A 16910-nucleotide genomic window follows, 5' to 3' on the forward strand; every position below is an offset into this window, starting at 1 on the left:
TCTTGTCAAACTTTAAACAACCGTAGCATGAGTGTGTCATATGTTTACTTACAGATCAGTCCAGCAGGTGTGTATGAAGTATAAATTAACAAATTAAAGCATTTGAGGAGAATCACTTGCAGTTTATTAAAAGTTTATTCCCTTTGTATGTTTATATACATGATGTTTTTTTAAAGCTCATTTGGCTTCCTTTTAGCATAAATTGTTTATCATTAAATTGATAGGATATAAATTCTGAGCTTTAAAAGGAAGAATAACTTGTGTTTGATGCTGTTACTCTTTACCTCAACTGATTTTAATACTGGACCATTGCCATACAAATAATTGGAGTAATAATATGTATTTTGTGCCTTTGCACAAGCAGAACTAAAAACTATATAGACTTACGGCCTGCCACATAGAATGATGATTAGTTGTATAATAATTGTATTTCCTGTATACTTTGTGTAAAAGAAAAAAAGTATGTTTAAGGTGAACACACCATACACGGATGTATAAATAACTTGATTTATTGCAAAATCTGTACAATAAAAATCTGATAAAAGATGTCATCCATTTCAAATAGACAGTGCATACAGAAATATTGCTAACACTTTATAAGAAGGGTCCATTAGTTAACCTTAGTTAACTCATTAACTTGAACAATACATATATTAAAGTTTTTGTGTATGCTGGTTAATAAAAATAAAACTGATCATTGTCAGTTCAGATCCATTAAATAATATTAACAGATTCCATTTTTGATTTTAATAATGTACTAGTGAATTGAAATTATCATTAATATTATTGTACTTTGAAAGTATTATCTGTTGTGAGTTCATATGTAGTCTTGTAGAATTGTTTTGTAAATTGCTATCAAAATATCTAAAAACTAAAGATTGTCAGCATTTTATACAAAGATGTGTAAAAACCTTGGCAATTATGATGCTACACAGACTGCATTACCAATAATGCAAAGTGTAACCACAGTGCAACAGGAAGTACCATTATCTATTCCAGTAGATAACATTATTTAATTACATTATCCATTCAAGCCGTCTTCTAGTCAACTGAATGATAGAATATCTTCTATTGTATGTAACTCCAGTGTAAACCTTTAAATCATTTATTACGCAAAGATATTTCAATAACTTGTCCATTTGTGATACTTTGTGTCGTTGGTGTGGCTGATGCTGTCAGTTCCCTTGAATTCTCTCATATCCATCATGTCTTGTAGAGCGGCATCCTACAATGCTAGACATAAAAAAAAAGAAAACAATACTTTTTCTCAGAATTCAATGATGAATGGAATATTATCAAACGTGTCAGAAATCTCAGCTTACCTAATGGGTATCATAGAAAGAACGGTGAAGATGCTGGACAGTATGAAGACAAACCCTGGGAACGTGTCAAGTGTGGCCTGATAGATCTCAGTATAGATGGGTGTGGTGACCAAGCTTGCAAGTTTGAAGGACAACTGGAGCATGACAAAGGTAATTCCTATGGAAGGAGAAGTAGCTAATCATGAAAATGACAAAAGATGTGCTTCATCAAACTACAGAGTTCTTAACCAAAGGCTGCTTGTTAAGCTTGGCATCCCGTCACTACTTCAATTACACATTTATATTTCAGCTCTACTACATAAGAGTTGCACAGTGTCAGTGCCATCAGGGTCAGAGGTGAGGGTTTGATTCATTTGACCTGTGGGTATGGTATCAGAAGAGTAGCGGGCCAAGCACTGAACCCTGAGGCACTCCAGTATAGTTGGCTGATGGGATACACACTTACACTGAAATATTATATATATATATATAAGTGCTGTCAAATGATTAATCGTGATTAATCACATCCCAAATAAAAGTTTTTGTTTACATAATATATGTGTGTATTTACATGAATATATTTATATTAATATAATATATATATATATATATATATATTGCATATTTTTCTTAAATATATACATGCATGTGTGTGTATTTATATATACATAACTATACACAGTACATACACATATACTATTGACACTGTCACACGAGAGACATGTTTTACCGCTCTATTTATTACAATGATTTTATGTATAATAGAGTTATAACTCGTTTACATGTTTCCTTAAGTCCATTTTATTCCTCTTAACATTTTAGTGGTTATGTCTAAGAAATGTATGGTTGGAATGCTGCTCTCTTTATACACTTCCTGCTTCCTGTCATGTGACAGTGACAGTGTATACAGAGAGCAGCATGCCAAACAAACAGGGTCAGTGACCAAAGGACTGCACCAGCTGGATTGAGGAGTTGTTTTAAGGCTTTACCATTCCAGCAGCTCACTTGTTTTGGATTATCACTTTCTTTGGATTGTATATACATAGGTAGACACTTTTACATTGGAACTTACAGCACGCTGGATTTCTTAAGGACTGTTTTAACAGTATGGAACGGCCTAGGATTTTTGGTTTTATTGTTGTTTTAAGTTCCTTGTGAATTCTATAAATACACTATTTATTCCTTCTACTTTTGTTGTCTCATCATTTTAAAACGCATATTTTACCTCACACAGTTTAATCTGACCCCATTTTAAATCTATGTAATTCGGCCGATAAGGCCGATCGTTACACTATGAAAACAATTTTTTTTATTTTGGATGCGGTTTAATCGCGATTAATCATTTGACCGCACGTGTGTGTGTGTGTGTGTGTGTTTATATTATTATACATATACATACACATTTTATAATATATATATATATATTATAGGCTTAGTACTTTAATTTATGTCAATGCTACATTACAGTTCGTTTAGTGAGAGTGTGACCGTACTAAATTACTTCTTTTACACCTGTCAGCCTGTCTTTTCTTCCAAATAACTTATTCTTTAAAAATGCTCAAATCTGCTTTGACTTCCATAGCTTGTCACTAGCTGTGTGCTGATAAGGTAATGTAATGTACACAGCCTTGAATACTAGCACAGACTAGCACATATGCGAATAAAAGCATAGACATGCATTGTAGTAAGGGCTAAAAATTCACCTGTCTACTATCTCTGTCCAGTATTATTTGAACTACACTTTGCTGGCCTGAGTCCTACCACACGTGCAGATTCAACAAGGTATCTTCAAGCGAGACTGTTTTTAAGTAGCACCTGCTGTCCACTGGAGTGCCTCAGGGTTCGGTACTTGGTTGGCCCCTTGCCTTTCTGATAAATCATATTCTAACTCCTTGTCACCTCAGCCAGCCCATAAATTGACCATAAACCATTAACTGTACAACTGGGATTGCTAACAGTAGCACCAGCTAGGTCAGTCAAGAACATGGGTAATTAAGCACTGACAACAAATCAACAACCAAGAGTGTGTTTCCAAAAAAGCATAGTTAGGTGCTAACTAGGGTTGCAAGTTCCATTGAACTCTGTTGGTAATGATGGAAGTTGTGACCATAGTTACTTTTGGGAAATGCACCGCAGGTCAGAAACTTAATAATTTTACACTTGCCTATAAAGCTACTTCTTGTTACCACACAAAATAATAAATATTCACCTCCACATGTGAATACCCTGACATGTAGTTTCATTTCTCTCTTTTTTTGGTTTTGCTTTGTTAACACTTCAACTTCTGAATATATACACCAGATAGTGATATGCTTCACAGCACAGCTGCAAGAGGTAACATGCAAATTGTGTAAAAGTCAACTGAAGTCTAACTTTACTTTTGAGGAAATTTTAGTGTTCCATAAAATGTTTTTGGCAGCACCATATGCAGACACTCAACTCCTTTAGGGCACTGAGAGAATAAAGAACTGACACCTACCATATGAGGTGCCCTTGACCTGTTTGGACAGCAGTGAGCGAATGGTGGGCATTGGAATCAGAGCAAACAGAGTGATAGAGCGAGCTAATGGAGACAAGAACAAAACCTCAGATCAGAGGAGAATACCAATAAATCAGTAAAGTGGTTTACATTCCAGTTTAAATGCTCATTTGTTACTGTAGTTAGAAACTGTTGGGGTAATGCATTACAAGTAATGCAAGTTACATAATCAGATTACTTTTTAACTAGTAAAGTAGTAAAGTAACATTACTTTTAAATTTACAAATAAAATATCTGAGTTACTTTTCAAATAAGTAACATCAGTTATTTTGTTGTCCCATTTACTGACTGACAGCTCTTCATTGATCCAATTCAACCATAATTAATAAGCAAGAATTACTTGAACAAACATAATTTTTTTTATTCATTACTGAAGAGTGCTAAACCTTCTCTCTTCTCCTGTGTCCTATTCGTCATTGTAATCTAGAATTGCAGCACAATTGTTTGTTTGAGCTGCACTCTCCACTGTATTAATGTGAATTTACATTCAGTCAGCCTGAGGCTTATTCATTTCACTTTTTGTGTGAAAGGGCTTTTACACTTGCCAAAATAGAAGTTTTTTATATGAAAAACAAACAAGCGAGCCCAGCTCAGATTTTAAATGTATTGCAAAAGTAAAGTAGCACATTACTTTCCATAAAAATTAAGTAACGAAATACAGTATTGTAAAGCAAGTAACTTTCCCCAACACTGGTTAGAAAAGTCACTCAGGCACAGCCAATCAAACATAAAGTACATAAACAAAGTAACTTCTCATAATGTTTTATAATGCTAATATAAGTGTGTGTTTCTGTGTGTTTTTATATACCTGTATGTACACTCACCTAAAGGATTATTAGGAACACCATACTAATACTGTGTTTGACCCCCTTTCGCATTCAGAACTGCCTTAATTCTACATGGCATTGATTCAACAAGGTGCTGAAAGCATTCTTTAGAAATTTTGGCCCATATTGATAGGATAGCATCTTGCAGTTGATGGAGATTTGTGGGATGCACATCCAGGGCACGAAGCTCCCGTTCCACCACATCCCAAAGATGCTCTACTGGGTTGAGATCTGGTGACTGTGGGGGCCATTTTAGTACAGTGAACTCATTGTCATGTTCAAGAAACCAATTTGAAATGATTCGAGCTTTGTGACATGGTGCCTTATCCTGCTAGAATTAGCCATCAGAGGATGGGTACATGGTGGTCATAAAAGGATGGACATGGTCAGAAACAATGCTCAGGTAGACCGTGGCATTTAAACGATGCCCAATTGGCACTAGGGGGCCTAAAGTGTGCCAAGAAAACATCCCCCACACCATTACACCACCACCACCAGCCTGCACAGTGGTAACAAGGCATGATGGATCCATGTTCTCATTCCGTTTACGCCAAATTCTGACTCTACCATCTGAATGTCTCAACAGAAATCGAGACTCATCAGACCAGGCAACATTTTTCCAGTCTTCAACCGTCCAATTTTGGTGAGCTCGTGCAAATTGTAGCCTCTTTTTCCTATTTGTAGTGGAGATGAGTGGTACCCGGTGGGGTCTTCTGCTGTTGTAGCCCATCCGCCTCAAGGTTGTGCGTGTTGTGGCTTCACAAATGCTTTGCTGCATACCTCGGTTGTAACGAGTGGTTATTTCAGTCAAAGTTGCTCTTCTATCAGCTTGAATCAGTCGGCCCATTCTCCTCTGACCTCTAGCATCAACAAGGCATTTTCGCCCACAGGACTGCCGCATACTGGATGTTTTTCCCTTTTCACACCATTCTTTGTAAACCCTAGAAATGGTTGTGCATGAAAATCCCAGTAACTGAGCAGATTGTGAAATACTCAGACCGGCCCGTCTGGCACCAACAACCATGCCACGCTCAAAATTGCTTAAATCACCTTTCTTTCCCATTCTGACATTCAGTTTGGAGTTCAGGAGATTGTCTTGACCAGGACCACACCCCTAAATGCATTGAAGCAACTGCCATGTGATTGGTTGATTAGATAATTGCATTAATGAGAAATTGAACAGGTGTTCCTAATAATCCTTTAGGTGAGTGTATATATTTATGTGCATCTCAAAAATATATATAAATATATATATATAAATATATATATTTATAAACTTATTTAAAAAACTGAAACTTTCATAAATTCTAGATTCATTACATGTAAAGTAAAACATTTCAAAAGTTTTGTTTGTTTTAATTTTGATGATTAGAGCTTATGGCTCATGAAAGTCAAAAATCCAGTATCTCAAAATATTAGAATATTGCAAAACAGAAAAGGTTTAGTTCTTTAAAGTATGTTCATTTCTGCACTCAATACTTGGTCGGGTCTCCTTTAGCAAAAACTCCAGCATCAGTGAGGTGTGGTGTTCTGTCGATTTGTGCTATGAAAAATGCTACCTGTTAAATTATGATTTATTAATGTCTACACCTACCACAACCCTAAACCTACCCTTAAAGTAATGCAAGTACAGTAATTATGTGTTATATTCGCATTGTGGCTAGAAGGGATACAGCTACCGGAAACCAACCATAAATAATTTTTTCTACCTATTAGATTGTGTTTTATTAACGTCTACACCTATCCCAACCTTAAACCTACCCTTACAGTAATGCAGATGCATTAAATATGGTTGTTCAGTGTGAGAAAAGGGACGAAATATTGATGTGCACATGCGCAGTAAGCCCTGGTAGGAAAATCTGACGGGTAGGATAAAATGTCAGGACAGTGGCATGGAAGTGATCAGCCTGTGTCAGTGTTGAGGCACTATTGAGCCTTCAGCTCGTCTGTATTGTTGGATCGACTGTTTCTCATCTTTCTCTTGAAAATATCCCGTAGATTCCATATGGGGTTCAGCATGTTTGCTGGCCAATCAAGCACAGTAATATCATGGTCAGCAAAGCACTTGGAAATGGTTTTGGTACTGTGGGCAGGTGCTACAGTCCTGCTGGAAAAGGAAATAAGCATCTCCATAAAGCTTGTCAGCAGATAGAAGCATAAAGTGCTCTAAGATATCCTGGTAGGCGGCTGCGTTGACTGTGGACTTGATAAAACACAATGGACCAACACCAGCAGACGTCATGGCACCCCAAATCATCTCTGACTTCAGAAACTTGACTTCAAGCAGCTTGGATTCTGTGCCTCTCCACTCTTCCTCCAGACTCCAGACCTTGATTTACAAATGAAATGCAAAATTTACTTTTATTTGAAAAGAGGACTTTGAACCACTGAGCAACAGTTCAGTTCTTTTCTCCTTAGCCCAGGTAAGATGCTTCTGGCGATGTTTCTGTTTCAGAAGTGGCTGGGTAGCCCTTTTCCTGATGAAGTCTGAGCATGGAGACTCTTGATGCACTGACTCCAGCTTCAGTCCACTCCTTGTGAAGCTCTCCCAAGGGTTTGAATCGGCTTTGTTTGACAGTATTCTCAAGCTTGTGGTCATCCCTGTTGCTTGTGCATCTTTTCAATTTTTTCCTTCCAGTCAATGTTGCATTTAATATGCTTTGATTCAGCACTCTGTAAACAGCCACTCCTTTCAGTAATGACCCTCTGTCACTTACCCTCTTTGTGGAGGGTGTCAGTGTTCGTCTTCTGGACCATTGCCAAGTCACCAGTCTTCCCCATTATTGTGGTTTCAAAGAACAAGAGATACCCTGAATTTATACTGTAGAGATGGTCATTTAATGAAACTCAAATGTAAATATTCTAATATTTTGAAATACTGGATTTTTAACTTTCATGAGCTGTAAGCTCTAATCATCAAAATTAAAAACAAACAAACAAAAAAAACTTTTGAAATGTTTTACTTTACATGTAATTAATCTAGAATATATGAGTTTCACTTTTTGAAATGTTAGAAAAAATGAACTTTTTCACGATATTCTCTGTGTGTGTGTGTGTATATATATATATATATACAGTGCCCTCCATAAGTATTGGAACAGTAAAGACAAAATTGCTCTGTTGGCTGTGGAGACATTTGCAAATATTGATATATTTAAATATTAAAAGATGAATATGAAACAAAACTACAGAATGTCACATTTTATTATTAGTCGTTTCAACCCATACATGTTTTACCAAATAAAAAGAACAGCACTTTTAGAGTTAATCCCACTCATTGATGTGAGCATAAGTATTGGGACAGTTGAACATAAGGCAGATATAAAAGATTAAAAGCTATTATTTAGTTGCAGATCCCTTGCACACAATCACAGCAGTGAGTCTGTGACCCATAGACATCACCAGACTCTTGCTCTCATCCTTTGAAATACTTTTCCCAGCCTTTAATGCAGTCGATTCCAATTGTTGCTTGTTTTGGGGAGTTTCTGCCTTTACTCTCCTCTTCAGCTGGTGAAATTCATGTTCAATCAGATTTAAATCTGGAGATTGACTTGGGCAATCTAAGACTTTCCATTTCTTTGCTCTTATAAATTCCTTGACTGAACTGGCCGGGTGTTTTGGGTCATTGTCCTGATGCAATATGAAGCACTTCCCAATGAATCTGGTGGCATTTTCTTGAATATTGGTAGGCAAGATGGTTTTGTACCCTTCCAAATTCATTCTGCTACTGTCATCATACATTAAGTCATCAGTAAAGTTGAGAGGGCCTGTTCCAGAGACAGCCATGCATGCCCATGCCATGACACCACCTCCACCATGCTTTACAGATGAGGCTGTATGCTTGGGATCATTTGCAGTTCCCTTTTTTTTTCTCCACATTTTTGCTTTCCCATCACTTAGATAAAGATTCATCTTTGTCTCATCGGTCCATAAACAGTTCCAAAACTCTTCTGGCTCACCTTTGTGCTTTTTTGCAAACTCTAATCTTGCCTTTCTATTTTTGGTGCTGGTCAGAGGTTTGCATCTTGCTGTGTAGCATCTGTAATTCTGTGTCAAAGTCTCCTGAGGACAGTAGATTGTCAGAGCATCACCCCAGCTTTCTGGAAGTTGTTGGTGATTTTACAGACACATCTTTTAGGGTTCATTTTCAAAGCTTTTATGATAAAACTGTCATCAACTACTGTTGTTTTCTCAGCCGATCAGGTAGTTGTTGGTCGCTGGTGGTCTCCAAACTCTTGATTTCTCCATGCCCTTTGTTTTTGCTATAGCTCTAATTGACTTCCTCTTTTCTTTTAGCATCCAAATTGCTTGCTTTTCTCTCAAAGTCAGCTCCCTCATCTTCATCCTGGTTTGTGTGTGTCATCAGAATACAGAAGTAATGGATATAACTGATACGACACATCCCCTGCTTTTAATATCTGAAGAATTAATGCAACAGGACACAGCTGATCACTTAGAAAGACCTGTGAGGCAACTGATCCAATACTTATGCTCACATCAGATAGAGGGATGAAACTCTAAAAGTGCTGAACTTCTTAGCTGGTAAAACATTAATCACCCAATAATAAAATGTGACATTCTGTAGTTTTGTCTCATATTCATCTTTTAATCATATTTGTAAATGTCTTGACTCCACAGCCAACAGAGCAATTTTATCTTTACTGTTCCAATACATTTGGAGGGCACTGTATATGCATACTGTATACATACATACATACATGCACCATAACACCTGAGCTGAGCATGCCTTATCCGACACTTATTGCTTTCATTGATGTAACCCAACAGGGTCTGGTTAATATTTAGCCAGACAATGGTCCTATTTAATATATTTAAGGTAGATTTATGGGTATATGAATAACCCTTAAGTTCAAGTAAGCATTAAATAGCTAAAACAGATTATTTGGTTTTGGCTATTATTTGGTTTTTGGTTATAACTTACCCAAAAAGTACATTGGAGTTGTGGTCACAAAAGCCATGAAATAAATCCCAGCTGCGAAAGACACCATGCCGATCATGACCATGCTCTCATCTCTAACAGAACATCTTGTGAACATCTTCACACCCAAAAAACTGGTGATGAAGAGAAGGGATCCCGCCGCGTTTCCATAACCCACCTCAGTTGCGCCCCAGTTGAGGGGGTCTTTGAGCACATAAGATGCCAACATCTCCATTCCTCCAGCCACTGCTATATCATACAAAATCCCACCGACGAACAGCAATACGATGTTTATTTTATCGCGGGCTTCGTGGTTTATGATCCCAACACTTTCCCGTAGCTCCTGTCTCTCTCCAAGCTCTGAGAAATCGACTTGCAGGAAAAATGCCGCATAGAGCAGGCAGAGGAAATAGAGCAGCACGCTAAAACTAGATAAAATTGCCCCTTGTTTGATATCTACGGTATAGAGGTTAAATAAGTGACCAGAAGCCAAACTACCAATGAAACCGGCGATTCCGTACACCAGCTCCATCCTCATGATGCGCACAGACCGCTCTTCCGCACCTGAGCACACCGACACCAGCGCCATCACACCTGCCCAGTACGACGCGAACCCGCCGCACAGTCCGTGGATCACCGGCACCGCGTACAGCACCTGGAGAGGCCATTCCAGCACGATATCCAGCAAGAGCAAACCTCTGGACAGAAAATATCCAACCAGAGGAACCACTATTGGCACTTTCCTGTATCCTTTGTCTCCAATCTTTGCCAGAATGATCGCTGGCACAATCGGCATGAATTTGAGCACCATGTTGAAGGTCATGTAGAAGTTGGTGATGGCTTTCTGCTCGGTGTCTCCGTCGGGGTTTGCGCATCGGTCTTTAACCACCATTTGGAGAGCGGTGTCAAAAAACGAGCTGGCCACCTGGGCGCAGAACACTAGAGGCGCGATGTATTTACGACAGGACATCATAACCACCACAAATTAATAAAAGGAAACCAAACTTTCTTTGCTCCGAGTCGATGCTTCACAGAAGCCCAAACTCTCTGGGTGAAGCCCATTGCGTCATTCTGTTATGGGGAAGTTGTACACTGAAATACTTTCAGTGGTTAGTCATGTTTCACCCAGACACAAACACATTCACTTTACTTTTTAAACAGTAAGGTCATAGGCTACCATAGGTTTGTTTTATATAAAGTTAATTATATTTGATTACAATTCCAAGAAAAGGAAAGGTGTTTATTACAAAGCATATAAAAACATATTTCTTAAAGAAAAATCAATCCCCATTGCATGCCCATGTGATGCAATACCTGCTGGTTTGTGTAAATCAGTCAAACAGGATCTCAAGTAGAAGAGCAGGCGATGAATGGTCACGAGGAAATTTTTCTTAAACAGAAAATAATGATAGTAAAGATCTACTCCTCCTCATGTTGGTTCTTTTTAATGAAAAAAAGAAAAAATTATGTAGGATCTGCACTTTTTCTGAAGTGAAGCTTCAAGCAGGACAAAAGTCTTGTAACTTTCCCATTCTTTTTTTGCACTTTTTTGTGTTGTTGCACATTTTAAGCGTGAAAATACTACATAGTTTGACCATTCAGCCATAACCAAATAGTCTAAATCACCCTTTTTTTGAATGTTATAATAATTCCACACCTGTTTGGACTCTCATTCTGACGGCACCCATTCACTGCAGAGCAGCCATTGCTGAGACACTGATGCAGTGCTATACATTTCTCCAAATCTGATGAAGAAACAAACTCATCGACATCTTTGATGGTCTGGGGGTGAGTAAACTTTCATCAAATTTTCTTTTTTGGGTGAACCCTTTAAACTCTTTTGGCATTACATTTGTCACATTGACAGATGAGTCAAGAATAGAGACGTTTTACACATTTTCTTTTTAATGAGAAAATAATTATATATGTGTGTAAGAGTGAGACTTACAATTACTATAAAACAATATAAGCAGAATATTAACATACAATAAGTGGTTAACATGTCAAAAGAGGGCTTTTGAAAGCATGATTGCAGTGTCACACCATATCAATATTCCTTTGGTTTCTCCCAAAAGGAGCTGGAGCACTCAATAAACCTTTAAGGAAGCATTTGCAAATGGATTTGTCATAATAACTATTTAAACAACAAGAGCAAAACACGCAACATATTTTTGGTGTTACTTTCAAAAGTAAAGATAAAAAACAATTTACTTGGTTCAAACTGTGAAAAAAACAAAACAATACTTCTTGTGATTTCATTAAAGGCAAGATTGTTTTTCTTTGAAAAGCACAAACTGTCTTCTGTGAAACTGACAATGAAACTGGAAATCTATTGCAACAGTAGTTGTCATGCACACGGGACACTGGCGAGGAAAATGCTGGACTACAAGTCTAAAGTATGCTTGTAGTTGAAAACTTTAGCAATCACATTAGCAACATTTCGGTGAAATTTCACAGAGAAAAAGGTAGTCAGTAGTGTGTCCAAAGTCGCTTTCAAACTGGGTTGCCAGATCTGCAGAACAAAACCATCCCAATTTCTTTTCAACACTAGCCCAAAACGACTTCCGTCGGAGTCCGCTCAATCAAAAACGTGTTCCCAGGGTGTCCTGGACTAAAAAAAACAACGCCTGGCAACCCAGGTAGAACCGTGGACTTGGCAACCCTGCTTTAAAACCAACAGCTTTCTGTTGGTCAACGGGGGTGACCATCTTAAACACGAACGAAATCTTTTTCGCCCTCACGTGAAAACTTAAATCCCATGTATTATTAACTGTACATCAGCCGTGAAAACATTAAAGAGGTGCATTGCATTTATAGTTGTTCGGAGAATTTTCATGGGCGAAATGCAGTCATTTAAATAGGACTATACGTGTTAAAGAATTGAGCGTGAGGGGGAACGAAATTTCCCAATTTCTAATTTAGAAACACAAATTTGTCGCAGTGACCCAACAGAAAGCTGCTTGATTTTGCTTCATACACTATTGACAATAGACAATGAATATTTTTGCAAATATTTAGTGAAAATTCACTAATGTGCTTGCAATTCTCGTCTGCTGTTCCCAGATGTCCTCAAAGGCTCATGCTTTTGCCATATGCTTTAACACATCGACAACTGCAAGACTGCTTAATTTCTAATGGTTCCCTTTTCCTCTGGTATTCTATAATAAAAGTAATTTGGCCACCAATCCTATGCCATAGGAATCCTATTATATTACAGATTTGAACATTGGCTTATTTCTTATAATTTAACTTTATGAGGTAAAAACCATTTTTTTTTTGTCCATATCTCCTACATTATAATACAAAAGCATGCCATCTTTAGGAAAACTAAAGCTGGCTTTACGTTTCATTAAAACGCTGCACATTTCATGATGCAAAACCCGTCAGCATCACAGTCAATACTTTAACTACTCTGTGCTAATAATGTTACCTGTAGCACCTAAACAAACTAATGAAAACTGCATATAGTATGGCATACTTGGCCCTCAAATACACACAACACAGTATATATGAATAAATGTGCTGTAATATTACTAAACACCAGTCATTTTTTTCCAAAACTATATTCCATTTATAGGAACACTGTATATATATCTCACTGCTCAAATACAAATATTTTTAAAATGATAAAATTCAAATTATTTGCTCACCAACAATAATCATCTCATATCAAAGAATCCAAGTAAAAACCCAATATCCTGCTCTGAGTAAAACTGATGGTCCTTACACAATCTCACATCAAGCATCACAAACACTTCAGAAAGTCATTATCCAGAGATCAACAAAAATCAGTTTCCATCCATTAAATAAAGTCAATGCACCCTCTCCAGAAACATTTATAGTTCTGTAGGTGTAACTTTGTAAATGTTAGAACAATGCATAACTGTATATTTTATTTTGCCTGCAATTTGAGAACCTATGCAATAATCTGCTCTAATCCAGAGACTACAAATACTTCATGTATACTCATAAAAGGACAGCAGTCCATTAAATACTTTTGTGTAATATATATTATATGTGGAGGGTACAAAAAACAACAAAGCCACATTGTTGAATGAAGCTCGTAGGATTGTCTTTGCTCGTGGCTTGAAAAACACATCAGACCAAAGGCAAAATAAGGCATTAAATATAGAAGAAAATTCGTCCATGTATTTGTCCACTTTGTCTCTTTTACGCTGCACGTCCATCACTGATGTCCTGTATAGATGCTGGCTCTGACATCTGTTATATTGCCAATTTTAAACCTTTCAGACATTCATGTGTACATATGTATCAATAAAGTGTTTACAATACCACTAACAATTTCTGCTTATAATGGCTTCAAAAATGCCAAAGTATGCAAAGAAAAATGTTCAGCCTTTTAAATTAATATTAAAGGAAAAATCAAGCAATTCAGTGAGTTCTTTCTTAATATATCATGTTCTTTTCTTCATTTTTTTCAACATTCCCAAATAATCTACATCAGCCATTAAATGTTCTGCATTACACTAAACCTCAATCCAAACACAGGTGCCTTCGACTGCAAACAACAACATCCTTAAAGTTTAATTTCACACGCATTTCCTGTCTTTTGTCAGTGGAGAACACAGCTGCTGCCTATACAAAGCCATCGCCACCTCAGCAGGTTATTACTGCTTCTTCCTCTTCTGCTTGGATTTATTGTTATATCGGTCCAGATGATACAAACCTCACAACATCTTGAGCATTTGTGCCCTACTTTCATTTGTCCTCCTCATTAAAGCTTCCCTCTTGGAGAATGATTTGTCTTCCTATCCCTACAGCCTGCAATTGAGATCATGTGATTAACAGGAAAACAAATAAGAGTACACTGCAAGACACATTTGTGTAGTTCTGCTTTCTAAATGGGCTCACGGCTGAATTCATGTACATATACAAGTCCTGATCAAACCAAATGTCAATAATCTAGCTAGAAATCAGTTGTCACACTATCATCTATATCTGAGTTCCTGCTACTAATAACATAATATTATCCCATACTTTCCCTCCTTAGCCTTAGTGAATTCAAATGCAATGTGATCTACACACAAATCTTACTTGTGAAACAAATGCCAAAAGTCTCAAAAAAATGTTGCACATTCCACTTTCCCAAAACGTATCAGCACAAAAGAAAAAGCAATAACTTGGTCGTGAAAATGTGAAGCAGTATAGTATCTCTAGTCTTCAAAGTCGAGCAAAGTTTTTATCCCCCATAGTCTCCAGAAACAAATCTTCAGAGAGGTGTGAATTGCTGTTGGGGTTTGAATTCCCAATAAATACTTGTATTTGTCCTGTTGCACATTTTCCCTCTGGGTTTTCTCTCTTTCTCCTTCTTTTCGGTATACATTGGAAATTTAGTTTACTCTTCTTCCTCCTCCTCCTCCTCCTCCTCTTCTTCCTCAGCCTCTTCCTGGTTGGTGTAGATTCCCGCCTCCCACCGGAGGGCCATGTTACTTTTTCTACGAGTAACACGCGTTGCCTCCAGAACCTGAAGAGAAATATAAAAATATGTGTTAATGGCTGTTTTTTTTGTTATGTGATGATATTTGTACTACAGTGTTTACTACAGTACTACAAAAAGAAATGAGAAATTAGAAGCAGATTTCCCTTGCAACCATAAACTGATGTTGACTTAAAATGATATTTTATGTATATAAAACTTGATTTTTCTTAGAAAATCAGTGATTGAACCCTTCAATTTAATATGTATTCATTTATAATAATAATAATAATAATAGTAATAATATTTATTTATGTATGTAAAAAATTATAAATACAAGTAAAAATGTATGTTATAGAAGGGCTGGGTGATATGTTATTTTGCTATACCATGCTATACTGTGGCTATACATTATTGATATTGACCACAACAAAAAGTAATGATATTGAATGAAACATACACACCAGATGGTCTATTTAGACCACACCTGTTCCAAACAGTTTCATGCTGAGTACAAGTTTGGGTCTGATTGCCCAAAACAGCTTTAGATGTAAACTGCACAACACACAAGCTTAAGTGCAAACACAGCAAAGTAGAAATAATAATGCAGAAAAGAAAACAGCCATGCTGTTTCAAACAAAATATTGTTGTAAAAACAAAATGTTACACTCAGCGGAGCCTTTGTGTGTTAATTCACTGAACCTAAATGTCCAATCTGAAGGTCTTAAAGGGGTCATCGGATGCCCATTTTACACAAGTCGATATGATTCTTTAGGGTCTTAATGAAAAGTCTATAACATACTTTGGTAAAAATTTTTCAATGGTAGTGTAAAAAACACCTTCTTTACCCTGTCAAAATCAGCTGTTTTCAGCACGCTGTTCTAGTTCATGTTTCTTTAAATCCTAGTGAGCTCTGCTGACTCCGCCCCTCTCTTCCGTGGAGTGACGAGCAGACTATAGATATGTGTAGATCCCTATTCGACCGCTCCAGATATGTTGACGCGTCAGCCATCTCGCATTCACCATAATAATCAATGAATATTCAAAGATATACAGGAGTATAACTTGCTGTTGTAGACGCACACAGTCAATGCGCTCAAAGATTCGCAGACTGTTCCAAAAATGGCAGATGGGTTTATGTCTCGCGGCCCATAGAAACAGTCGATAAAGAGCATCTAGGTATATATATATATATATATATATATATATATATATATATATATATATATATATATATATATATATATATATATATATATATATATATCTATGAAGCATACTAAACTTCAGCCCCGAAACTGGCTTACTAGCACGTTATTAGGAACGGCGATTTGCAAAGATTCATAAAAACCCTTATACTCACTTCTTCTGTCGATAAAGCTGGATCACGAATGATTCGGGCGAACACAGACACGTTTATGTAGATTCACTTCAAAACGAAAGTAACATTAATCCTCTGTGTCTTCAGCGGCTCAGATGTCGGGAGTAAATGACGACTGCTATGTTCATTATTACATCCAACAACTAAACACTTCAATCGCTTAATCTGAGACATCTTGTCTTCCCCTGCACCGGCGGACAGCTCTCAGCTCACTCAGGGCGGTCTAAGGTAAGACGGTCTTGTCAATCAACTATCGTGGGAGGGGCCTGTACAGAACTGCCTCATTCTGACAGGAATCTCAGAACAGCCTGATTCGAGAAAGGAGATTTTAAAATAGGGATTTAAAAAAAAACACTGGGTGGATTTTTATCATTATAGGATGATGTGTACACACGCTTCCAAAACACATTTATGTTCAAACAACTTGAAAAGTTAATTTTGCATCCGATGACCCCTTTAAATTACTTCAACTTTATGTAAAGTATA

General features: G+C 37.1%; 2 protein-coding genes across 8 annotated transcripts in view; both read right to left on the reverse strand.

The window, feature by feature from the left end:
• Positions 1 to 119: 119 nt before the first annotated feature.
• On the reverse strand, positions 120 to 10666 carry LOC306865449 (solute carrier family 46 member 2-like). 2 transcript variants are annotated; one of them, XM_079410047.1, is made up of 4 exons: positions 9610 to 10666; positions 3781 to 3864; positions 1323 to 1479; positions 120 to 1233 (listed from the first exon to the last, which is right to left on the reverse strand). In XM_079410047.1, exons 1-4 carry the CDS (start codon positions 10577 to 10579, stop codon positions 1176 to 1178), a joined length of 1269 nt encoding a protein of 422 aa, XP_079266173.1. In that variant the 5' UTR covers positions 10580 to 10666; the 3' UTR covers positions 120 to 1175. The 2 variants fall into 2 exon arrangements, with proteins under 2 accessions (XP_079266173.1, XP_079266174.1); XM_079410048.1 differs by having other exon boundaries at positions 495 to 1233; positions 10105 to 10655.
• An 823-nt stretch (positions 10667 to 11489) lies between these two features.
• LOC306865661 (PALM2-AKAP2 fusion protein-like) overlaps positions 11490 to 16910 on the reverse strand; it is a 99091-nt gene continuing 93670 nt past the window's right edge. For 4 of the 6 annotated variants that reach the window (XM_079410400.1, XM_079410398.1, XM_079410402.1 and 1 more), the window contains one exon: positions 11498 to 15091. In XM_079410400.1, coding sequence (XP_079266526.1) covers positions 14963 to 15091 — 129 coding nt within the window. In that variant the 3' untranslated portion in view covers positions 11498 to 14962. Of the gene's footprint in view, positions 15092 to 16910 lie in introns of all 6 variants that reach the window. The other 2 variants (XM_079410399.1, XM_079410401.1) reach the window with 1 other exon arrangement.

The sequence above is a fragment of the Barbus barbus genome (genome assembly GCF_936440315.1).
Source record: "Barbus barbus genome assembly, chromosome: 47".
Lineage (NCBI taxonomy): Eukaryota > Metazoa > Chordata > Actinopteri > Cypriniformes > Cyprinidae > Barbus > Barbus barbus.

Coding starts and splice junctions, on each gene's coding strand:
- LOC306865449 (XM_079410047.1), bottom strand. CDS start 10,579: ATGATGTCCTGTCGTAAATACATCGCGCCTCTAGTGTTCTGCGCCCAG. Junction 3,865..9,609: donor AACTCCAATGTACTTTTTGG/GTAAGTTATAAC, acceptor TGTCTCCATTAG/CTCGCTCTATCACTCTGTTT. Junction 1,480..3,780: donor GGTCAAGGGCACCTCATATG/GTAGGTGTCAGT, acceptor CTCCTTCCATAG/GAATTACCTTTGTCATGCTC.